The 23,937-nt window shown below is 42.6% G+C and overlaps 2 protein-coding genes across 2 annotated transcripts in view; both read right to left on the bottom strand.

Annotated features, from left to right (window-relative positions):
* Positions 1-426: 426 nt before the first annotated feature.
* On the bottom strand, positions 427-8,759 carry LOC127473412 (activator of 90 kDa heat shock protein ATPase homolog 2-like). The gene is made up of 9 exons (XM_051792981.1): positions 8,612-8,759; positions 8,280-8,470; positions 4,889-4,974; positions 4,155-4,269; positions 3,792-3,880; positions 3,466-3,588; positions 2,609-2,710; positions 1,772-1,823; positions 427-1,535 (listed from the first exon to the last, which is right to left on the bottom strand). Exons 1-9 carry the CDS (start codon positions 8,689-8,691, stop codon positions 1,360-1,362), a joined length of 1,014 nt encoding a protein of 337 aa, XP_051648941.1. The 5' UTR covers positions 8,692-8,759; the 3' UTR covers positions 427-1,359.
* Positions 8,760-8,982: 223 nt separating this feature from the next.
* The window catches only part of LOC127473410 (protocadherin Fat 4-like), a 37,082-nt gene continuing 22,127 nt past the window's right edge, over positions 8,983-23,937 (bottom strand). The window contains exons 26-44 of the mRNA XM_051792975.1: positions 23,067-23,225; positions 22,671-22,822; positions 21,492-21,660; positions 20,328-20,536; positions 18,761-18,940; positions 18,011-18,230; positions 17,564-17,700; positions 16,731-16,874; positions 15,383-15,627; positions 14,780-14,889; positions 14,064-14,207; positions 13,488-13,624; positions 13,163-13,360; positions 12,729-12,823; positions 12,141-12,296; positions 11,320-11,517; positions 10,585-10,710; positions 10,007-10,205; positions 8,983-9,458 (exon numbers count right to left, since the gene is read on the bottom strand). Coding sequence (XP_051648935.1) covers positions 9,255-9,458; positions 10,007-10,205; positions 10,585-10,710; positions 11,320-11,517; positions 12,141-12,296; positions 12,729-12,823; positions 13,163-13,360; positions 13,488-13,624; positions 14,064-14,207; positions 14,780-14,889; positions 15,383-15,627; positions 16,731-16,874; positions 17,564-17,700; positions 18,011-18,230; positions 18,761-18,940; positions 20,328-20,536; positions 21,492-21,660; positions 22,671-22,822; positions 23,067-23,225 — 3,182 coding nt within the window. The 3' untranslated portion in view covers positions 8,983-9,254. The remainder of the gene's footprint in view (positions 9,459-10,006; positions 10,206-10,584; positions 10,711-11,319; positions 11,518-12,140; positions 12,297-12,728; positions 12,824-13,162; positions 13,361-13,487; positions 13,625-14,063; positions 14,208-14,779; positions 14,890-15,382; positions 15,628-16,730; positions 16,875-17,563; positions 17,701-18,010; positions 18,231-18,760; positions 18,941-20,327; positions 20,537-21,491; positions 21,661-22,670; positions 22,823-23,066; positions 23,226-23,937) is intronic.

Below are 23,937 nucleotides of genomic sequence, written 5' to 3'. Positions count from 1 at the left end.
GAAGATGTTAAAATATGACACTTCTCAAGGGGCTGTTTCCCACCCTCCATGTGGACACCTAAACCACACCCAGTACAACCCACAGTAACCAGTCTGAGCCTCTGGAGGTGTTTATTGTTACTACCAGAGCTCACCTCAGTTCAAAGGGGTTAATAAATGCCTGCAGCTTTTCAGGGATAACCCGGCCTGAGGCAGAGAGCAGCACATCTGTATCCTCTGGAGGATGGAAGGTTTTGGGTGGGAAGGTTGCCATATGTTGGTGCCCTGTAAAATTAAAATTTTTAGGACTTAAACTCGTTCGTTGGCTGGATGAGTTTAAGTCCTAAAAATTTTAATTTTACAAACTCGCTGAGTAAAATGAAAATTTACAGGACTTAAACTCATTTAGTGTGGCAGGATTGGTTTATGGAGAAAATAAACTGCAGGTAAAGTCACATCTTTTATTGAGCCAAGCACGTTTTCCAAAGGCAGCCCTTTTGTGGTCTGCTGCAAATTGCATATTGGATTTGTACACTTCTTATAAAGCATCTGAGAACTAAGTTAGCCTTGCTCACCTTGCTGCTTTCAGTATCCCAACTTTGCTCCTGTCACAATTCTCCGACAGCTGTTCTCTTTAATTTGAGGTACAGAATTGCAGAGGGCCATAAATGATTGAAGTGGAAGGCTTGCAGAACTGCAGAAAGCACTAGTGCTGTTGGTTGCTTCCAAAATAAATGTCACACTGAGGTCAAGTAAGGGAGTACAGTGCATGCAGACTTAATAATTACATGACATTGTTAATTGTCTTTCCCTAAAACTGCAGTCAGAAACAAAATCTGTCTGCAGTTAAAACAATCTAACAAAGTATTTAAAGAGGCTGTAAATGATACCCCCCCCTGTTTCTTGAAAGATCTACTGGATCAGCAGTTTGATAATCCCTTTGGGCTCACCTCTGCTGGGAACCATCTCCTGCAGGAATTTTGCCACTCAATTCACTGAATATTTAGGAACTGGAAATGCTTCCTGTGGATTGCTGTAGCTCACCTACCTCTGCTGGAAGTGTGAGTCCTACCACAGTCCTGACTGCAGCTCAATCATTATTATCTCTGAGGCTGCAGACAAGCAGAGCAGAGGTCAGTCTCCCCAAGAAAAGCTGTCTATATCCATAATCTGCCTTGCTCCTCAGTCACTGAAAATCCATAAATAATGTTTAAATTATATACAGTATCATAGAAGTGGGTCTTTATTCTTCCCACAAATAAATTACTATTTTTTTCCTTTTCCTTTTTTTTTTTTTTTTTTTTTTTTTTTTTTTTTTAGAAAACCAAATTGTTAACAAAGTATAAAAAGTAATGCCCTAACAAAACTACAGTGCTGTCATCATTCCATGCTGTCTTGGGACTGCTGCAGTAAAAGATGGATTTCTTCAAAATATTGCTTCTTCCAGCACTGCCTGGTGCTCTCCTCGGCGGCGACGGGAACTCCTGTGCATTCCAGCTGCAGCTCCGTCTGAGCCGCCGCGTCCTGGAAGGTCAAGGCAACTGTTGCATAGTGTTCTGGGGGAAGAAAATAGCACATTTCAGCCATGTGTTTTTTAAGGAATTGCAGTTGTTGCTGCTGCTTTCCTCTCTGCTGCTGCTGCCTGTGTCTGTCTTTTCACCTCTGGACACCAGGCTGCTGTCCAAGAACACGGACCGAGGGAGAATCCGGCCAGGAACGCTGTCCCTGCCAGGGTTGGTCCTTCTCCCTGCAAAGGAGGCCTCTAATATCAGAATTCCTCACAAAGACTCACCATCAGGCCAACTCCTACACCGCCACTTCAGGACAATTCTTTGGCTTGGGACCTGGAGGAAGAGAAGGATGTTCTCCAGTTAGCATCGGAGATTATTCCCCCTGAAAACCAAGGAGACACATGCATGTAAACCAAGACAAAGACTAGGGTTTGATTTTTGCAATAAACTGTTTTCCTGGAGCTCTCAGCTTGCTGCATTCCATGTTGTGTTCTGGCTGTGGGAAAAGGTCAGGGCTCATTAGTTACTGCACAGACACCATTGATTTTCTGGCAGACCTTGAAACGGGCACCAGCACGAGCCGTGTCTGCCCTGCTGCAACGTGTAAGTGTTGTCACTGTCACCCAGCCCAGCCTGCCTGAATGAGGCACTGCTGGCACAAACACCAGCTCAGGGGAGAGTCTGTATTCTGACTTTTCATTTAAACAGATCCTGATCTAATAGATCCTTATCAGCAAAGGCTGATGAACAGAACTGACTTCCCTCTGCTTCCACAGCAGGTAACGGTTTGCCCTGAGCTGAACAAAAATCAGTTCTCCAGTTAAAAGAGGAATGAATACAAGAGGTACACCTTAAACCTGCTTTGTCACTCCTGGTTAAACAGGACTGTGCTTCTTCCCCCCCACCCCAGTGCAGGTCATTAGGTGTGGGCAGTGCCTGCTCTTCTCAGGGGGAAGAAAAACCAAACAACAAACGAGCACCTGTTTGGCTTTGAAATACAGGAACTGAAACAGGCATTAAGGAAGCTGAAAGGTCACAAATTTACACTACTTTTTGTTTCAAAAAATGAGGTAACACCCTTCCCCCCATTTTTGAAGTGCAGAGGAGGAGCTTCTTACCAGTTCTGTGTATTCCCCGCTGACACAGCCCTCAAACATCTGGAGTTTGCCTCCTTTCTCTGCTTCAATCACAGCTGGGCACTTGGAAAACTTCTGTACTAACTAACAAAAAAGAACACACCCATAAAAATACTAGCAGAGAAGAGAGATTGGCTGAAGAAATTAAAACTAACTGTGATATATGTAAGAGTCTTTAAACACTCATCAGGCTTTTGATTTTATAGAGCACTGCAGTGAGGTCCAGTGAGGTGACAGGATGAGAATATAAACACTGAGAAACCTGCAGGGTAAACAGAGAGCAGGACAGACTGGTCACATGCAGGGGGTATGGCCACAGCACATACACAGGCACAGACAGAACTGGCTGTTCCTACGTTGGGAAATGAGGGAAATGGAGCAACAGCTCTTGTTTCCCGAGGGAAGCGCTGGGATTGTCATTTAAAGTTCTCCAACACAGGCCCTTATGAAGGACACAAACCCCAAATTAGTGAATTTGTATTTCACACCTCCAGTAATTAATCTAATTAACCTGCAGGTTGTGGATAATGGCAGTGCCATTACTGAGCCCTTCAGGCTCCTGAACATCAAACAGCAAAGCTTTTCCTAAGCAGCAAAGGAGATTGAGACTGAGCTGCACAAAAACTACAGAAAGATGCAGCTTCCCTTTGTTTAGTTGGTTTTTCTTCCTGTTAAGGTAAAAAGTGGGGAAAAAAAGGTCTCAGGCAACCTATTCAGCTGTTATTAAAAAGGTAAAAGTGGAATCTGTACTTGACACTGTGACACATTCCTTACTTACACAACTATTCAGCTGGATCAACATCCACATTGTTACAATGCCTTCTGAAAATATCACTTACTTCCTTTGTGGTGAAGATGCTGTAAAGTTCATCAGCTGGAGAGTTGAACATTTCCCTCATAAGTATCCTCACTGTTGGAATTTTTACTCCAACTGTATCCAGAGACTGTGGTGAAACAGAGTCCTGAAAAGCAGAAAACAGTCGCGTGAGTAAGTCCAAGATCTTAGAAGTTCTGACATGGCAGGACTGTTGTTACCTGCACATTCTCAAACACACATTGCTGTGAAAACATGGCAATTATACAATGTATTTCTGTATTTATTTAATAGTAGTATTAATTGGGAGTCACTAAATTCAGTGGGGAAAAAAAGCTAAAGCCAACATACTTGCACGGTGTTCCCACTTGGTTTTCGCTCTGTGGGCAGCTCCTGACCAACAGGGGCTTTTGTTGGCAGAATCATTCCCAAGGTAAACTCTGGAAGGAAGGAAAGCACTTTTCAGTGTGAAATTCAGCTGTACCATCACCCTGACACTCAGGTACACAATAAAGATCACCAAAACTGTGGAGAAGGGGTAGAACTGTGCAGGGGCACTGAATAGGACATAAAACTCCAATCCAGTTTCCCCACGTATTTTCATTAGGAACAGATTAAAAATAAAAACAATACAAACCCAAGGACTTGTCAATGTATGACCAACCTGTTCTGGAGAGATGCCCACACAGAAACAAAACATGCTGTTGAATTTACCTGTTTTAAGTGCTTTCAGGTAATCTCTCAGGGCCTCTCTGACTTTGGTGGTTCCTTCAGTTCTCATCAGGTCCTTCAGAACGTCACCTTCCCCTTTCTTCTTGCTGACATTTATCTAGAAACAGAAAAATGACACATCTAAGAGACACTTGATCAGGAGCCTTTTGGGTTCTGGCAACAAAGGCAAGCATTTGGGCTTTGTTTACTGTGCTCAGAGGACAGCTGCAATTTCAGTTCATTATCTTCTCAGAGCAGCTGACCTTTGCTAAAAATAGGTCCTCTTGGGTTTTGACTTAAATTAATGTAGTATCTCCACTCAGTTCATCAAGGATAGACAAGAGTTGCTGAGGAATCTGTGGAAGCCACAGCACCAACTGCTATACAACCAACATGGAGATTCCTTAAGTTCTTAGGGCTTGGGGGGTGGTTTGTGGAGTTGGTTTGGGGTGGTTTTTTTTAAGACTACAAGCAGAGTTCTTCTCATATTTGTAGTTAATATATTTGTCACAGACCATAATTAGCAAAGCAAATCGTGCACGTTCCTCGCGGGTAAATTTGAGAACAGAGAGAAGTCATTATTCCAAAGTATAATAAACAAAAACATGAAATAAACTATCCACGTGTAATTATCCCACTTAATGACAGGATAAATCAAAATATGATGCCTGTATGTTGGTTAATGCTTTACTTAAGAATTCTGAACCTATACAGCCATACCGGTATTTCACACCTACCTCTGTATCATCTACCTCATTTTCTTCTGACAGGTTAGGAATTTCAACAGATCCCTTATGTTTCTCACCAGACTCTTTCACTGTACCTGTATTAACATAACGAATTCTTAAATGCATTATTAAAAACTATTTCCCCCATAGCAAGACTTTTATGCTTGGAAACGAGCTGTACACAAGTGTGACTTGAAGGGAGTTGCCTCGAGGCTCATTGAAAGGCACTAAACAGCAACCTGAAGTGTCAGAGGTGTTTGCCAGTGCTTTCCCAGGGAGCTCTGACATCTGCCAGCATAGGATGTGCATCTAAAGGGGGATGACCTCCATGAACTGGGATGTTCTGTGCCAGACTGCTCTGCCTGAAAAGACTGAATTTAAGGTTTGATGCTTTTTTCGTTACACTGAAGACTCTCCCCCCCTTTGCCTTGCAAAAACATTTCATAATTGAAATTAGCTCACTATTTAGATCATGATAAAACCTCCTTAGGAAGCAACAGCAGAAACGTGCAGGTTTATCAGCCCACTGTCAAAACATACAAAACCCAGCAAGATGCTTCATCAGCCCGCTGGCAAAACTCCAAATACAACCAACCCAGTGCTGAGCACAGCTGCAGAGGGGGAATTATCATGAGGTAAATGCAGTATTTCTTTGGATTCTCTCACCTTCACAGGAGCCAGCTCGATCCAGCCACTACTTAATATCACTCCCATTATTTTTAATCGCTTGCCCTGAAACGACCACCGTGTGATCCCGGGGCACTGCAGGGGCAGAACCCCACGTGCTGCTGGTCAGGATCACAGCAAGGACACAACCAAAGGCTCAGGTGTTTCTTGGCAAGGAACACAGTGAAGGACTGTTGGCAATGCAAAGGGCAAAGATCCCTCCCCAGTCGGGCTCTGAGGCAATGAAGGATTGCACAAGATGCAAAGTCTGTTAATCCACAAACAGCCACATCCACGCAGGGAAAGGTTCAACCAGACAGGAGAACCTGGCAGCTCCACTAAAAGCCGTGCAAACTAGTTAAGTCTGAGCCCTGAAACACTTCTGGGCCCACCACAAATCACACCCAGCCTCCTCAGTGTGCTCCTCCCTGCTCCCTTGCAGCACCAGGATTAGTACAGGAGAACCACACAGTGTTGTCCCTGCAGACAGCAAAGCCAATCTTATTTTTGGCTGCTCTCCCCAGAAAGGAAGTGCAAGCAAGCAGGAAGAAGTTTTGCCCCTCAAAACACAAACCTGACTTCTTATCCACCCAGCTAATCCTATTAACAACTTTCACAGCTCCCAAAATATTCACAAATTGCAAAATTATAGTGTCTGTGCTGGGCAGCAAAGTCCAGTCAGTGAACAAACAGAGCTGTTGGACAACATGACGTGGGCAGTGTTGGTACAGCTCTGCATTTCCAATGACACTGTAATGTAAACAAAGCTTTATTACCTTCTTATCCAACTATCAAATTATTTGTTTGAATCCCACGGGACTTCAGTAACAGACCTAAAATAAATTATTTTTTGTTTCCTGCCAATCCATTATTTTAGAATGTTAACTGTGAAGCACATCACTCAGAAAGACCCACTGTTGAAATAAATTGCTTTAAATGGACAAACATGTTTTCATAAAGCTTCCATCACAATGTGCAATAATCCATCAAAATCTTCACTGCATATTCTAACAAATGACAGAACAGCCATTTTGCTCAGTTTTAGTGACATTAAGTAACCTCAGTTGCTCACCTTCTTGTTTAATATAAATTGCAAAGCACAATGTTTTTCCAACACTGGACTTTCCAAACCTGCTGCAAATTTCAGGATCTCCATCATTTGTCCTTACATAGCCACACTTTAATCATAGCTTGAAGTCCTAGTTATCCTAGCAGACTTGTAGAAGGAACTAATTACAGCAATTAGTGCTTTTAGCAGTTCAGTCTGAACTCTCACCTCGAATTCAGAGCTCTCAAAAAACTGTAATGGCTATCAAATTAAGGAAAAACAAAATCAGCACCTTTTTTTTTTTTAGGATTTCCCTGAAAGGTTTCCTTCTTAGGGATTAAAAAATCCCCTCTTTAGGATTTCAAACTAAGCTCTCAAAGACAAGATCCACTCAGAGCATCTAACCCAAGTCAGAGCTGTCTACAAACACCCTCCCAGGAGAGTTTAGAAACAATTTGCATAGACATACAAACAAAGTATCTGTCTACTTTTAAGCTTTGTACCCTGAAACAAACCACACGAACTAACCTGTGTTTAAAACTTAAGGTGATTTCAGCTTAGCTTAAAAAAAGTCAAAAAGCTGATGGCAATTATTTGAACTGCACCAGAGTGCAATGTTTGCCTTCCTCTCTGCTAACATTTACATCACACTCTAAGTATGCTCTTAGTTTGTAACACACTTGGAGCACTTAAAACTATAAAAAATAAACAAACAACAGTACTTTTTTAAAGTCCCCTCTTATTGTAGGAGCAGATTTCAAATCCAAGTCTGTTCTGGTCAGCCAAACCTCCCACAGTAACACTCAAGGCCTGAGAAATAAGGAGGGAAGGAACAGCCTGTCACTTGGCATTACAAATATCCAGGGAAAAATTCCCATGCAGGTGCTTTCCCATCAGCTCCTCCTGCTTCTTACTCCAGTGCAAGGGACAGTCCACAAATTGCTGTCAAGTTTTAAGGCCATCTAATAAATGGAGAGAATTCCCTGATATCACCAAAAGCTGATCTGCAAATAAAGAGCTTGTCATGGGAAAAGCACAGCTGAGGACAACTCCAAGAGCTGGGACTGCAAATGAATACAGCACAACAAAAACGCCTGGGCATCCCAAATAATCAAGAATTATTTCTGGCTTCCTCATTTCCCACTAAAGAGTTTTATTTGCCCTCATGTAATTTATGATCCTCTTATAAAACTACGATAAATTTTTTTGAAATAGGTGCAATTTCACGTTTCCTGGGCTCTCCTCCTTCCTGCTCTCCACGTGAGGAAGCACACGGCTGTGTTTTGGGCGCACTGGGAAGCTAAAATGACCCAAGCACGGAGCTGTAAGCAACCCACAGCGCAGGGATTTTCACTCCTTGCAAGGCAAAACGAGGGCTGGGAAAACGGTGCTAAGAAACGTGTGGCGGAAAAACATCGGGAGAAGGGGAGGGGGGGGGGGATGGAAAGCGCCGAGCTCGGGTTTCAAGGTTATTTAAAAACACGCATTTACACGGTTCGGGCCCACGTGGCTCCCGCAGCGTCCCCGCGGTTCTGACCCGCCGCAGGTCACCGAGACACGCGCGTTTTTCCGGGGAATGGCTCCCGATCCAGCGCCTAAGGCACCCCTGGCAGGGCCGCGCCGGGGCTCGCTGCCATCCCGCGGCAATCCCCGAGGCTCCCCCGGCTCCCCCTCTCCCTGTCTTACCCTTCCAGCTGAGGCGCAGGTTCCACTCGTAGAAGAAGATGAGTTTCCCCTTGCGGCTGTTGCAGGACGCCTCGCCCTCCACGTGCTTGAGGTCGCCGATCTCGCACCGCCCGGCCTCGCCCTCCACCACCAGCCCCTCCAGCACCTCCTTCAGCTTCCTCTTGGACCAGCTGGTCGCGTCCCGCTCCGTCCTGCCCCGGGAATGAGGGAGCGGCGGGGCCGGGGGGGGGTCAGCGCCGCCCGCCTTCCACCCCCCCCACCACCCACCCCTCACAGCGCCCGCCGCTCCTTCCCCGCATCCCGCCCCATTCCCGCCGCATCCCGGCCCTCACCAGTGCCAGTTGTTCACGTTGGTGGCGTCCGCGCGCTCCTCCACGATCCAGCGGGGATCCCCCTGGCCCCACTTGGCCATGGCGGCTCCGGCCGCTTCCGCCGCCGCCAGAAGGTGCCAGAAACTTCCCCGCCCCGCCGGAGGAGGAGGAGGAGGAAGGAGAGGCCGCGCCGCCCTCCCCGCGCTGAGGGAGGAGGGACCGGGAGCCGCAACCCGCCGAGGGGAGTCCCGGCTCTTACCCCGCCGCTCCTCCGCTCCAAAGGGGCTGGGTCCCGGCTCCGCGGAACTGGAAAACAGGGAGGAAAAATGTCAAAGAAACAGGAAAAAAAGCGGAAAGCGAGCTCTTGGGTTTTCACGCGGCGACCGCGGCGCGGAGTTCGGCGGCAGAGAACAGAAAATGGATGTCTGAGAAGTACTTGGGAATCGGGTTTATTGTCTTGGCTATTCGACACGCGGCAGAGGAAATTAAATACACAGCGAGACAGCGCCGGTGCTGGGGGAGCAGCCCTGCAGAGCAGCACCTTCGGCAAATTGCTTGTTCTCTTATAACAGCAGTAGCAGAATTAAAATCTGGATAGCGTCCCCATATTGTTGCTCATTAAATTCTGTCCTGTCATCGTGCTTTTCGTCATCAAGTGTCCTTATTATAAAGAGATGTCATAGCCAGCCTCATCGCCTTCAGGCTCATCATCTTCGGGCTCGTAATCTTCGGGCTCGTCATCTGCGTCCAAAATCACTGCCACTTCTGAGAATTTTACTCCTTTCAGTTCTTTTCCAGGGGCAGCTGACGGGGGCTGAGGTGGTATGGGAGGAGCGGATTTCTGGGCTGTGTCTGTCAGAAAGGAGTCCTGCAAGAAAATGTAGTGCAGGTGAGGCAGAAATTTCTGTTAGAAATGGTAGTGTGGAAAAGTTCGAAGCAGTGGAAGTTGTATAACTTACATTTTCTGTCTGTGAAGTTTGCAAACAAAGCAGTGCTTTTAAGGTTGGAAGTTTTTGGAGCCGGACACAAGAACCCTTTACTGTGCACATTCCATAACAGGCAGAAAGGAATCATAATTTCTGGATGACAGGTCTTTCCTCCTCCTCCTTCTACTCAGGGACAACAGCCCCTCCTCTTAAGATTTTTATAGAATCACAGAATGGTTTGGGTTGGAAGGGAACTTAAAAGATCATCCAGTTCCACCCCCCTGCCCTGGGCAGGGACACCTTCCACTACACCAGGTTGATCAAGTCCCGTCCAACCCAGCCCTGAACATTTCCAGGGGTTACTTCACAAAAGATTGTTTTCTTTTCCGTTCCGTGACAGGTTTAACTTTTTCAATAATTCCTTCAATTATTTGATGAGTAACAATAAAATACCTTTCACTCCACGCTTTGCAATCAAAAAGCTCATTACCTGTTTTGTTATGAATGCCACAGCGGGCTGGGCCTCCGTGTTTCCAAGTTCAGCAGCTTTTTCATACTCATGTTCACTATTGTAATCTGCCAGTATTGTCTCAAGGTAATTGCCTTTTTCAGGGGCCTGCATTTCATCTTTGTCAGCCTCGCCTCCTCTGGTGCTGTATATGTTGTCAAATGATAATACCTCGCTTCTCCTGGAAGAGAGTTAACAGAATTCAGAACACAGAAAACTCAGCCTCTCTGAGAGCAGCATGTACAGTGATCTCAAAATTAGTGGGATTTTATCCAAGGAAATAAATGTTAAGTAGCTTCTTGTATCCCGAAGGTTCTTTTCTGCATAAGGATTGACAATTTGCTAAAGGGTAAGTAGGAATGTGCCCGTGCAATTTTTGATACAAGATTAAAAGCTTACTTCAAGTGTAGAGATTTTTAACTTGTCATTATAAGGGTTCTTAAAAACTGACCTATATACTAGTGAAGGATCCAAGGAAAATCCTGTGGTACCAGAATAAACTAGAATCACACTTTTTTATGCTATTTTTAATAAATTTGTGATATCAGCATTCTACTTACCCGTTATTCATGTGCTCTAGTTTCTCTAAGCTTTTCAGACTTCCTTTTTTGTCCATGGCCCACGGGTTATCAATGCCCTCCATACTTTCAGCTTGCTTCTTAACCAAATGCTGCTGCTCACGCTTTCTGAAAATGATAAATACATTCAAATAAGATTATTAATTCTTTTTTAATATTGGTTTCATGGTTGTTTTAGAAACAGAAGACGAATTATTTGTGTCATAAGTTTAACACACAATATTTACTTTCATTATTATTCTGGGGATTTGTTTAGAATATTTCCTATTTTTCCATAATGGTAGTAGGGTAAATATTCGCTGTCCTCTGGGAAATGTAATTGTTTTCCTCTGCTTTGTGGCCCTGCTGCCACTGAAGTCAAGCAGCAAAACCTGCCTTGATTTCAGCATTCGTGGGTTTAGAGGAGACCCATGTGGGTGTGTTACAGCTACTTGTGCCTCCCTTCACAGTTACAGTTGCTGCTGTCCACCCTTCTCTGGTTTAGAACTCTTTGTTTCTGCTGTTGCTGCGTGACAAACACAAGAAGAAACGACTTCTCACCACCTGTGGTGTGTTTGTTTAATATCTGCACACCAGGCGTTGTGACTCACAGCAAATCTTAAGCAACTGCTCCGTGCAAACATCAACAGCTTATGGGACAACTTTCTCAAGCTGACATTTAAATAAACTGATGAGCTGTAGATATAAACTATACAGTTGGAGCAGAGCTCTGTGTACCTTTTCCTTTTCACGTCCAGGACCACGTAGACCAGGAAGGCGATGAGGGTGCAGGCCAGGACGACGCTGAGCACGATGGCTGCGACGAGCTCCGGGCTCGCCGAGGCCGCGGGAGGCTCCACTATGGCAGCAGTGACAGAGGTGGAAAACACCTTCTCCAGTTCTGCCTCGATGTTTCCAGACTGCTCCTTGAGTTTTCTGAAGAAAAGAGGGATAAAATGTGATGACTTAACCAGGCCTTCGTTTTGGCTGGAGGAGCAGAGAGGAAAAGAACAAAATATCCCTCCCTGGTCTGCCAAGATCTTTTCTGAAAATTCAGGCTTGTCGTGGCTTTCATTCAGGAAAGCCTCTGTTCTCTAAGCAACCAGCCCTGGTGCTTGTGACCTAAAATGCTGCAAAGCTTGGACAATTGAACTTGAGAGATCAGTAAATCCTCTAAATCCACATCACTGTCGTGTTATGAAACAAATGTAAAATACACCTAAAGCGTAAAATTTTTAATCAACAATCTGCTGTTGTAAAGTCAATGTATTTTAATTACATTCTTTCTGCTTCAGCTGTTTTTTCTTAAACTGACTTTTAAATCTATTTTGCACGATTAAACTGCCTTATTCATGGTTTTGACAAACTCTGGAAATTACCTTTCGATAAATAATGAAAGCTTTCTGAATTCTAAAATATCCATTTAAGCCTTGAGCCAAATCTCAGATAAACTGTTATTTGATCTAAACCCATCCAGTCCAAGACCTTAATAACTTCCAGAGAAACAAAACCCATCTGCATAGCTCTGCCCCCCAGAAGCCAGACTGTGCCATACAGACCTTTTTACATCCTGTGCAGGTACTTCCTGGTGGGCCTCATCAAAAGCAATAATTTCTATTTGGGTTTCATCAGTGCTGCTTCTTGCTTTTCTTTCAAATTCATTGGAATAAACATCAACAATGTATACATTCCATGCAAGTTTATCATCCAGGACCCTGTCATCATATTAAGAAAACATTTTTAATTAACTGGGCAGTGACAGATCCTATTACTCTGGAAATTAAATACAGCAGTATTTAATACAACACTTGGCAGATATTGATATTAATAAAAATACCTTTTTAATCTAAGCATGTAAAAAAGATTATTACCAGCAAAGGAATTAAGCTATTTGCCCAAAATTGTTGAGAGATTGAGTAGCACAGGAAAAAAAATGCCTGGTCAGTGATATCTATAGAGTATTATAAACAGTAAAGGTGGGGAGGAGGGAAATTCAGTCTCATAATCCTCATTGTTTTCTCCTCCTTTTGCATGGAGATTTTCATGCTGTATCTTCTCCCTCTAGGCTGGCAGACCCCTGTCCCAAATGGACTCCAAATTTGTCGTTAGATATTAAACCAGAATAGGCTTCAGAGTTTCAAAAATACCTTTTTACTTCGGCAATGTTTCTTTCAACAACATTGGTCTGCTGATTAAGCACCACCATCACGATGTTGCTACTGGAACTGGAATCAACAGTAACCTAATAAAGAAAGAATCACACATAAGATTTTCTAAAGCATTTGTTCCTCTCAGATTGATTAAAAAAAAAAAAAAAACAAAGCCCAACCCATTAAACAACAACAAAACCCCTCTGATATAAAAGAACTGTCCTCCAAAATCAGTCTTTGTGCCAACATATTTTTATATGTCAGTGAAAATGGCAACCTTTTAATTATAGTATGTAGCAAATATTCATGCATCAGACAAATTTTTTGGTGGTGTTAAGTAATTTTTTTTGCTGTTACTAAACCTAACCCTTCTTGTGTTCAGAGTTTTGACATGGGAGTAAATCAGGATTATCCATGGCAATATTCCTTACGTTGACTGTTGTCCGGGCTGTGAGGCTTCTTGTGCCTTGGTCTGCAGCTTGGACTTGCAGATAAAATGTTCCAGCCTTTCCTGCTACAGAAACTGTAAAAATCTCCCCTGTATTTTCATTGATGTCAAATTCATTTGTTTGATGATTCACCAAACTGTACAGCACCAGGCCGTTGTCTCCTGAGTCGGGATCCGTGGCCTGGGTTTGAAAAAGGTGATTTGTGAAACTCAGGTTTAAGTGCTCCTTTAACCCAGTTTAACTGTGGAAGAAATCCAGCTCTTTCCCAGGATTTCTGTCCCTATGAAGGGCCCAGGAAATACTCCACCTGGACTGTGATGACGGGGTGCTTGTAGGGCACAGAGCTGGGGATGCGAGCAGAGTAGGAATCGCTCACAAACACGGGCTCCTCGTTCACGTCCTGCACGGAGATTGTCAGCATGGCCACGTTCTCAGCAAACAGGCCTGGAGCAAACACAGGTATCAGCAACAGCCACCACCAGAGCCCACACTCCAAAGGCTGGCTCAGGCTGTGGCTTTGCAGCATCTCTGCCGAGTGTGAAGAGACAAAGGGAGCGCGGCGGGGATGTGCCCAGGGGAGCTCTATCCCAGCCCTCCCGGGGCTCCGGTGGGAGCAGGCAGTTCCAGGCAGCACTGCTCCCCGGTCAGCCCTCTCCACCTCCTGCTGAGGAGTCCAGTGCCAGCTGTTATATCCTTTTGTGAGGGTTTGCAGCCCCAGGGGAGGGAAGGCTGCTGGCTCTGCTCTGCACAACCCCAGCTTTCCATCCTTCACGTCGGATTTTTCGGCTGAAGACAATCACAACTCCTTTACGGGGTTGCAAATACAAAAGAGGTGTCCATTGCCCCGATTTAAGTTGGAATGTCCTTCAAAGCAAAAAGTTACCTGAATGCTGGACCTCTGCAGCAGGTGAGGTTTTTTCAAGCAGAGGAGTTGCTTGAATTAAAAGCACGTACTGAGGAACTTCCTCGTAGTTCAAATTAACTGCTGTCCTCAGCTCCCCACTTGTGGGATCCAATCTAAAATGACCTGAAAGGAAAAAGATGCAATTTTGCTGTTATAGCTACCATTTTACCTGTATCCCTCCTACTCTTGTAGGATTACTTAGTTGCTCTTGGGATGTTTCCATGGCTCCTCTGCTCTTAAGAAGGTGAAATGCAACATTTCCACCGGCCAAGCAGCAAAGGCATCACAGCTGGGTTCCTATCCCAGACCAAACAGCTCTTAAACATGTAAAGGAACAATATATGTGAAAAACAGAATTGCAGCTTCTTGTTGCAGAACTCATTTTTATATATATATTTCCAAGTTTTCTATTTTGGCTCCCTCAGTCTTAAATTTTGCTAATTTAAGACTTAAATTTTCCTAATTTTCCCCCACCTTTTAGCAAGTTACCACCCTCTCCATAGCCAAAGATCAATGAAGTCAATGCTGAGAAGCTCTGAAAGAAATTCTGTGTGCTTCCTTTTTTTAAAAAAAGACACAAATTTTTATCCGTGCTCTTCATCTCCTCATTTACATCCAGCAACATCTGCCACACACAAAAGACAGGTTATTATGTTCTCTTGGCTATTTTAACTCATAAGGGAAATCCTACTCACCTTTTTCATTGCCAGATACAACACTGTAATCAATCAGTGCTCCTGAATCTTCAACCAAAGTGAGAGCATAAATTAAATAATCCACTCCTGTGTTTTCCAAAACGGAAATGCTAATGCAGGAAAGAAATGAGAAATATGTTAATGAGAAATTAATGTTAAACTTCCCATCAGTTGTTGCAGGGGCAGACTTTGAAATTTAACTCCCTGTGGAAAATCCTGCCCACTCCCCTCCAGTTGTTTGCTGGAGCTGCCTGACTGTCAGAGAGCAGTGCAAGCCCTGCTTTTCTATCAGACATTGATTTGTCCTTGAGTAAAGCCTAAGGAAAAATAGTTTATAGTGTGCAAGAGGAAAAGGATGGAGAGTGTGGCTTAGACAAGCTGCAAGATAAAGAAGTAAAGGTGATGCTTCAAATCACGTTCACAGAACCCCCAGAACAGCAGAATTTCCTAAATATTTTGTTTAAAAAAAACCCCAATGTTCTTTTCTTCTGCATGGAAAACTATGAAAATGAGCTTCAGCTTTACTATGTTTTGCACTGCCTGGAGAATGTATGTAGTGTATATCTATATATATATATATGTTATATAATATGAAAGCCTCACCTGATTTCACTCCCGTTAAACCGAGGGACGAAGGGGCGGTTGTCAGACACGTTAAGAGTAATCAGAGCAGTGCCATTTAAAGGAGGGGAGCCTTTGTCCTTAGCCATCACTGTTAAGTGGATCTCTCCAGACCTAGACAGGTTTCCAGTTGTAATTATTTTCCCCTCACTGGGGTTTTCCACCAGGAAGAAGGGGCTCACGTTCCTGTCCGGGAGGATGTAGTACTCAACAAGGCCATTCTGCCCCTGCCATGAAAGGAACACAACTTCAGGGAACTGGGAATATATTTTGAAAGGTAGGAGAAACACTGAAACAAGAGATTTCAAAATGTCTAAATGTCTCCAGCAAAATTATTTGAAAGTAGTGATTTTATTTTATTTTTTTTATTTTAAGAATGAAAACCTGGGGTTAGCTGTGGTAGGATGGATGGCAACTAAAAAAAAACCACAGAGCAGGATAAAATTCTCAATAAATGGGCCAGTTACACAGTGAAAATGTTGGAAAAAGGTCTCTAATGAAAATAAGTGTAGAGGGGGGCAGTCACAGGAGTGAGAGTGGCACAGGGAGGACAAGTGCCACTCTCATGGCACAGGACCAGACAGCTGAAGGATGAATTTCATTAGGGTCTCAATGCACAGCTCACACAGTCCAGCAATTTTCAAAAGCAATTTCACTTTTTATACAAAAATCGTTGAAAAGGGTGATTAAAAAAGGGCTGGTGGATCATTTGCAGCAATGTGCCACAGCTGCAGCTATTCTAACCAAAACTACACGTGAGGAGATAGGAAGGCACCTGCTCCACCTATTTTGTTGTCACTTCTAGAGGTTTCACCCTTTAAATGATATAATTACTGGTGATGTTGTCATGGTGATCTGTGTGACTGCTGGATGTCCCTGCCAGTGCCTGGATGCTAGTTGATGGGTGCAGTACAGATGTATCAAACAAAATTACATTAGAAAAGGGGGATGGAGGGAATTAATGGGGTACCACACTTCAGAGGCGTGTGGCAAGCAGACATTTCCATGTGATGTTCAGCTTTTACAGAATCATCTACTTCAGAAGTTCAAATAACTTCAGAGACACTAAATTGCTTCAGTCCTTGTGTACTTCTGAAAGCCTGGTGCAGCTCCATATAAAAAGGGGGAAAATGAAAGCAAATACAGCTGAGGAAACACGCCCAAAGACAGGGAGCCCTCCAGCATCAAGGCAGAACCATCAAAAGTCCCAATTCCCAATTCCCAGTGCTGTTAGAATTCCCTACATTTGCTATTTCGTGCCTAAAGAACAGAGAAAGGCCTCTTTGGGCTGCAGCTGAAGGCAGTGTCAGAATCCAGCAGGAGGAGTTACCTGATCCTTGTCGGTGGCACTCACAGTTATGACATGAGCACCTACAGGATTAATCATGTTCATGGAAGCAGAATAGGACTCCTGAGCAAACACTGGAGCGTTATCGTTCACATCCATCACCAGCACGGTGACTGAAGTAGTTGCCTAGAAAGCAAAATGGGTTTCATGCATTTTAAAGTATTTAGAATGTCTTATTTAGCGATGGTTTTTTTCTTACTTGCAACAAGAAGTAAAAGTCGGGGTTTGAAAACGCTGCGGTAAAATGTTGTTTGGGTTTAACTTTGTGACCTCAACATCAGAGGGACTACAGGATTTTAACACAAGAGGCAGGAAATCAATGCTGCAGTAGGATTCTACTTCTTGAAATGCCCCTGAATGAGCAAGAACAGGATGTGTTTAGGAGGCCAACGTGTCTTACACACAGTTAAGAGAACCACACATGTTCTGGTTCTGTTAAATAAGTGTCTAATATCTTCTCGAATAAAAGAAATACAGCAGAGCTACAACAATTTGCTGAAAGTACTTTTTTCTCCCGTGAAAAATTATCACATCACTTACAGTTCTAACAGCAGCAAGCAAAGGCTCCTGTTCCCCAGCCCAGGTTAGTCAGCAAACAATTCAGGGTTGAACCCTACCATGCATAATTTTGAAGTATTTCCCATAATTAAGGTATACTGCTGCCCAGTGTGGTCAGAGGTTGCAGGAGTCTGACTCTAAACATGATTAGGTGACTCATTTTATTCCACACAATAAATGTCTTGGACAGAGCTCCCTCCCACTAGTTCAAAATCCACTCTGAAGAGTCACAGTTCATTACAATAATGGCCTTTTACCTGATAGAAAGGGGCAGATTTATTGTTGACTGCAGTCACTGTAAGGTTGTATTTATTCATAGCTTCATAGTCTGGAGAGTTCTTTATTTTAATGATGCCCTGTATTTCATCTATTTCAAATATATTTTCTCCACCATCTGAGACAGATATAAAGAAGCATCATCAATTAATACATTTTAGAAGCTCGTGATTAACTACACTCTTAAATTATACTTCTGCTGGTTTTGGTGACCCTCAAAGTCTGATGTATATTGTAATTAAAAGATTAAAAACATATGAACTGTATTCACATTGCTCTTGATGGTCCTTAAAACAAAACCAAGTATTTCAGCTCTGGTCTGAAGGAGTCTAAATTTCCATCTCTGTTAGGTTCTACAAGGCAGGCATGGATTAGGCCCTAGACCCTTATCCCTTATTCAAGAAAACAGTGATAGAATTCCTTGTTACCTGTAAGATTATACAGAACAAAGGCATTGTCTCCCATGTCTCTGTCTGTTGCTGTGACTTTTCCAACTGTGAATCCCACAGGCACATTTTCATTTACACTGAATTCAGGCACTGGCTCAAAGACAGGTGGCCAGTCATTAACATCAGTGATCCTTATGACAACTGTGCAGTAACCTCTCTTCTTCTCAGGGATTCCATCATCTTCAGCATATACCACAACCTGGAAGTGATTGCCAATGGGAGATCATACAAAGAGGTACTTTCATAAGGATTAAAAAAAAAAATCTTGGCAAATTTTAAACTTTGGAATGTTCTTAGAAAGGTGAAGTCCAATTCTGAACAGCAAATTCACCAATATTTCTGCTTGAAGCAAAATAAGATCATAAATATCCAGCAGTGGCGACAACAATAAAGAAGATTGACTGAGAATCATGTCTGCAAGGTCTCAGTGCAGTCCAGATTCAAGCAGACAGCACTGAATACATGAGCTGTCACTGTGCAATTAGTTATTCATGTGCTGGACTGTTTGTAGGGCAGGTGAACAGTGAGCTGTGCTTGAATTTCGTTATAGCTGGAAGGCAGTGGCTTGTTTTAACAAAGCCTCACGTCTTGAGAGTGCTCCTGTTCTAAACCAATGCAGAAAACGTTCAAGCAATATAAAGCCAAACAAAAACACAAGGGTCACCTGTTATCCAAGAGAAAGACAAAGAGATCTGAATAAAAAAAAGATTGAAGAAATCTAAAGCAAACCTGATACTCGGTAGGTTCCTCTTCATAATCAAAGGTGGTATTGGAATACAGAACTCCAGTTGTTTCATTTATCCTGAATTTTAGTCCGTGTCCATTAAGAATGCCATATGTTAGCAACCCATTTCTACCTGTATCATTATCCTGAGCTTTCAGCTGGACAATCTCAGTAGCTGTTAAATTCTGTGGATGAGGAAAGATTGGAGCTGTCAGAGACTGGTTTGCTGCAATTCCTTGGATTATGTGAAAGGGGGAAAGCAACAGATACTGCACACACAGTAGGATAGAGATTTTAAAATCAAAATTATGCAACTTATTTAGCAGAGTAAGAGTCTCTTGTTTTCTCTAATTTACAGAAAATAACTGTTTTTCTGCCCCCATGTCTCCTCCTATAGCAATAATCCTTGAGAAGAAAAATCTCCATGATTTCCAGCACCCCAGATCTTAACCTCAAGCATCTGACTTGCTGCTATTTCTGTTCAACATCCTCTACTCCCATGAAACTCAGTGGATGTTCTCAACTTCAAAATCACATTTCTTTTTGAACACTATTTGGCTAATAATTACTCTTCTTGAAAGAAATAATACAATTCTTCCTTTCTAACAATGTTATTTGCAGCAAGATTGACAGAAGATATCACTGTTTCACTTGCACAGCCATTTGAGACCTGAAGTTATTTGATCCAACTGTGTAAATGTTTCACATGGAAATCAATTTTTTAAGGATGGGAAATGTGATTCCAGCTCTACTCCATTAAACTAGCTGGGAACATTGCAAGTAAGTGTAATAATTGAATAAATACGTGTAATAATTGAACCTAAATTTAGCTCAGTGGTAGAAATGGGTTACATTTTAAATGGGTTGTGGCTGACTTAAGAGAGCATCAGCTGGGGATCTCAAAGGCAAGGTATGTGTTAAATAAAATATTAACATGATCACTGGGCTTCTTTTTGAAAAAAAGCAGCCAGCAGATTAAAATGTGAAAAGGTGTTGCTTGAAAATTGAGGAGTGAAATGCTGAGCTGGATGCTTCTGCATAATTAAATGCTGTGGCTTGTTTTGTAGACAACCAGATTTTCTGTCTGAAAATCTGACTGAAATCTGGCTTGTTTTCTGCTGCTGATCACTCTGTGTCAGCAAGAATCACAACAGATTGTATATGAGCAGGAGCAGAAATATTGCTAAACTAGACTTTTCCCTGCTATTTCTCTGCCTGAAGCTCCCTTACAAGAGGCTGAGTGAGTCTAAGCCCAGCACATCCACCAGATTTTAAATGCACCTGAATGTTGTCTTTGTATAAATATGCAAAACGAAGTGGTAGTTCTTCCTTTATGGAGCCCCTTATTATTAAAAGGTTCAGTTTTCCATCAACATGTCCACACTTTTAGACCCTTCTCTTTGTGTATTGGGATTTTCAGCTGGAAAGCAACCTCAAAAACATCCCATGGCAGAACAGAAGGGCAAACCTGCCCAGTTCCAGAAGGTTTACTTTTATTCTCGCGGAAAGATTATATATAAATCTTCAGAACAATAATAAAAATGTGATGCAGTTTGGATGGCACTTTCTTACCTCTGCCAGTGTTGCTTCCAGCAGAGAGGATGGGAAAACAGGAGGGAAATCATTTTCATCAATAACTTCCACCTCCACTGGAGCTTCAGTAAATATGGCAGCATCAGTGGAATCTGTTGCTCGAACGTTGAAAGTTACTGGAAAATCTTCCAGTTTCAAATTCTTTGTTGTCCTTATGATACCACTGGAGGAATCTATCATGAAATACCCTGTAAAAAAAAAAAAAAACAAACACAAAAAATCCCCCAGAAATTATTCTGGTTATGAATTTTTTAGTTGCAACTGAAGATATGAATCCTGCAATGCAAACTACATGTTATTTATAGGAGCATTACAAGTTACAGTATTTTTCAAAGAACAAAATGAAATTCAACATTTTTACAAGATTTATAAGAATGTCAGGCATATCCAGGGTTGTAATTAACAAAAAGAAACAATTCAGAAGGTCAGATGGAAACCAAAAGGGAGAAAATTCACTCCACCACTCTCCACTCAGGTCTTCACCTTCCTATGAAACAGTCCCTGTTTCAGTTGGAAATTATTATATATATATATATATATATATATATATATATATATATATATATATAATTTCCTCTGAAGTCTTGTTCTTACTGGAGATGAAGAATTCTGCAGCTAAGTTCAAGGAGACCACAACTTCATCCAAAACATTTTACAAAACCAGAATTAGAAACTGTCTGTGTTTGATGATGCAATGAAATCAGCTCTATATTTAGTAAAAATAGACAAAGCACTGATCCACTTGACCCTACAGAAACTCCATCTACACTCTCACATTTGTTAAGAAAACATTGCTGAGTTAGTTTTTCTACCAGAAGTCTTTATGCTTTCAGGTGTTTTTGCTCCAGTCACTGTAACTTTATGCCTGACCAGGTACCACCTGATCTTCCTGCAGCAGACAAAGCGTGGAGGTGGTGGAGGCCAGGTATGGATCATGTGGCTCTTGCTAATGGGACAGAAATTCAATCATGTGCCCACACCTGATGCAGGTCAAATTTGTACATGTGGTTGATACACCTCCAGTGTTAATGGCTGCAGAACTGAGATAAGGGCAAAAGGAAAGAGAGAAGAAACACACCCCCCAAAAGCTCAGTGCTGTTGTTTAACACACCCCCCTCCTGCTATTCCACATCAAGAGCTTACCCTTGTCATCTCCAGAGACAACAGTGTAGCTCACAGGGGCACTGTACAACACACTGGTCTGCACCACAAATGTGTCTGGCAGTGCCTTCTCACTGAGAGGGGCAGGATGATAGGCTGCCTCCGAGAACACCGGGAAGGACACGCCGACGGGAACGACGGTGACTGACACCTGCAGAGAAAGGGACATGGACACAGGGGTGATGTTCCCAGCTCGAGCAGACCTTCCTACTGAGGTGTGCAACAGCACAAGTCCAGAACTTGGGCAGTAAGAAGGATTGCTGTGTGCTGGCTTGGACACATCAGTGTCCTGAAGGCAGTGCAGGTCAGGGAAACACCTTTGCAGCCTCATCGCTGGAGGTTCTGTGTCAGCAGAACCTGTTGCTTTGCTAAACCCTGTTTGCTTTGCTAAATAGAGGGATTTCAGTTCATCACAAGCAGCACACTTCTTGTCCAGCTAAACAGCTCTCAGAGATGCACTGAAATGTGTTTGCAACAAATTCTTCCGCTGGAGAGTGTATAACCAGAAGTCCTGTATTTTAAAAGCATTATAACTGATTTTATAGATGAAAAAAAGGTGACAGCTGGTAAATAAAGAAGGCCTATTGCTTCACAAAATAAAGATCACTTATTTCTAACTGATGCCAGACAGCTTCTGTCCAAGGCTCTAAAGAATGATGGCTTGTAAGTCTACCTTTTGGGATTGCTGAAGGCAATTTTCTACATGTCTTTATCCATACAGATTTCTAGTTCTTCTTTTTTTTTTTTTTTTTAAGTTCTGCTGCAATATTTAGTGGCAAAAATCACCATCAAGTTCTAAGCACTGTATAAAAATTTTTTTTAATCATATTCACATTTCTCAGTCGTTAATTTAGAAATTACTTTTTCTTGCTTTATAAGAAAATAAACAGGAACACGTTATTTGCCACCTCCTGTTTATTTATCACACACTTCCATTACATCCCCTCTGACTGCCCCACTCTTTGACCTTGTACAGAAGTCTTCACTCCTCTAATCCTCCTCCCTCAGGGCCTAGAGCCTGTCTGTCTTTTCTGAAATGAAATGACCTGTGTTTTGCATAGTTTTGCCTCACTAAGACCCATTTCCTGGTGTAGTTATGCTCAGCTTAGAACAAAACAAGCTGGGGAATAAACTGTGCAAGTTGACACTAAAATTTAGTACCTTTACAGAGGTTGAAAGAGGCGGCAAACCCGAATCCGTAGCGGTGACATTCAAGGAGTAATACTGGGGTTCAGTTTGTTTGGATAAGTCTCTTGTTAACTTGAGTTCTCCTGTGGTACTGGAGAGATTAAAGAGGTCTTCTGAGTTCCCACCTGAAAACAGGAAAACAAGTGTTGGAGACGTTCAGTGGGACCAGCAGAGACAGCTGGGATTGAAGAGACGCAGGTGGAAATCCTGATCTGGGACTTGGGGCAAGACACTCCTGGTTTCTCTTGATTCTGTGTCATAGAATCATTTGGGCTGGAAGGGTCCTTCTGAGGCCTCTGATCCTGGTGGTTTAGCAGTATTCAAGTATCCCAGCAACAAATAGCCAGAAGATTTTTTTCTCTAGCATACCTGTAATATTGTAGATAATTCCCTCATCATAATCCTTGCCTTCATCTCTTGCATTGATATCTACTACCAGAGTGCCAGCTGTAGAATTGTCCAGAAGGATCTGGTGATATGAGGGCTTGTCAAACACAGGTCCTTCTTCATTCACATCTTCCACAGTAACTGAGAAAGAAGGTCCAAGTCTGATGAGTTTTGCCTAAACAGTCACAAGCTATTTCTTCAGCTGATACAATCCAGCACAGCTCCTCTGAACTGAGTTGGAGCTCTTTCTATTTAAACCAGATGGCAACCTTGTTTTCTGAACTTCAAAATACTTGCCTTTGTGGATTAAATTATTTGCTGCTCAAGTAATAACTTGACTCCTGGCTAGAATGCTGTCACTGCTATCTGTCAGGAATAATATCATATTGTTCCACTGGGCCCCCTTCTGTGCCCATATTTATCTGGTATCTCTAGTCTTTGCCTTGGCATTGGGAGACAAAATTGCTAAGTTTTATATTTGTACATGACCTGAATAATGGTCCACAATTAGTGAACCTGGCCATAGAGCAACATAAATAACACAGAACAAGAAACAAATAAACAAACTAATACCTCCAGTCATACTGGTCAAAAGTAGGGCTGGCCAAAACCTAGAATACCAACTTCACTTTTATCTTTTTTTTTCCCCCAAAAGTACAAATTAATTTAATTTTTTTTTTTTTTGAGGAAAAAAGCAACAGCAAACAAGCACTGTTATTTTAACAACACTAAAAATCTCTGTCAGTGTCATTTATCACCCTAGAAACAGGCTTGCTGTAAACAAGCAGCAAAAGAACTGGATCACGTTTTTGGGAACCTTTTCAATCAAAATGTCAATAGGTGCTCAAAAACA

The sequence above is a fragment of the Manacus candei genome, unplaced genomic scaffold, assembly GCF_025592945.1.
Source record: "Manacus candei isolate 608988 ecotype Guabito, Panama unplaced genomic scaffold, ASM2559294v1 h1tg000035l, whole genome shotgun sequence".
Classification (NCBI taxonomy): domain Eukaryota; kingdom Metazoa; phylum Chordata; class Aves; order Passeriformes; family Pipridae; genus Manacus; species Manacus candei.
The sequence above is the reverse complement of the archived record's forward strand: the minus strand, read 5'-3'. Positions and strand labels throughout refer to the sequence as shown.

What these genes read in the sequence shown, in the direction of transcription:
- LOC127473412 (XM_051792981.1), bottom strand. Translation starts at nt 8,691, where the DNA reads ATGGCCAAGTGGGGCCAGGGGGATCCCCGCTGGATCGTGGAGGAGCGC. An exon ending in CCTGAAAGCACTTAAAACAG is followed by an intron (nt 3,881 to 4,154) that starts GTAAATTCAACA and finishes CCTTCCTTCCAG; the next exon opens with AGTTTACCTTGGGAATGATT. An exon ending in GTGTAGGAGTTGGCCTGATG is followed by an intron (nt 1,536 to 1,771) that starts GTGAGTCTTTGT and finishes TTCTTCCCCCAG; the next exon opens with AACACTATGCAACAGTTGCC.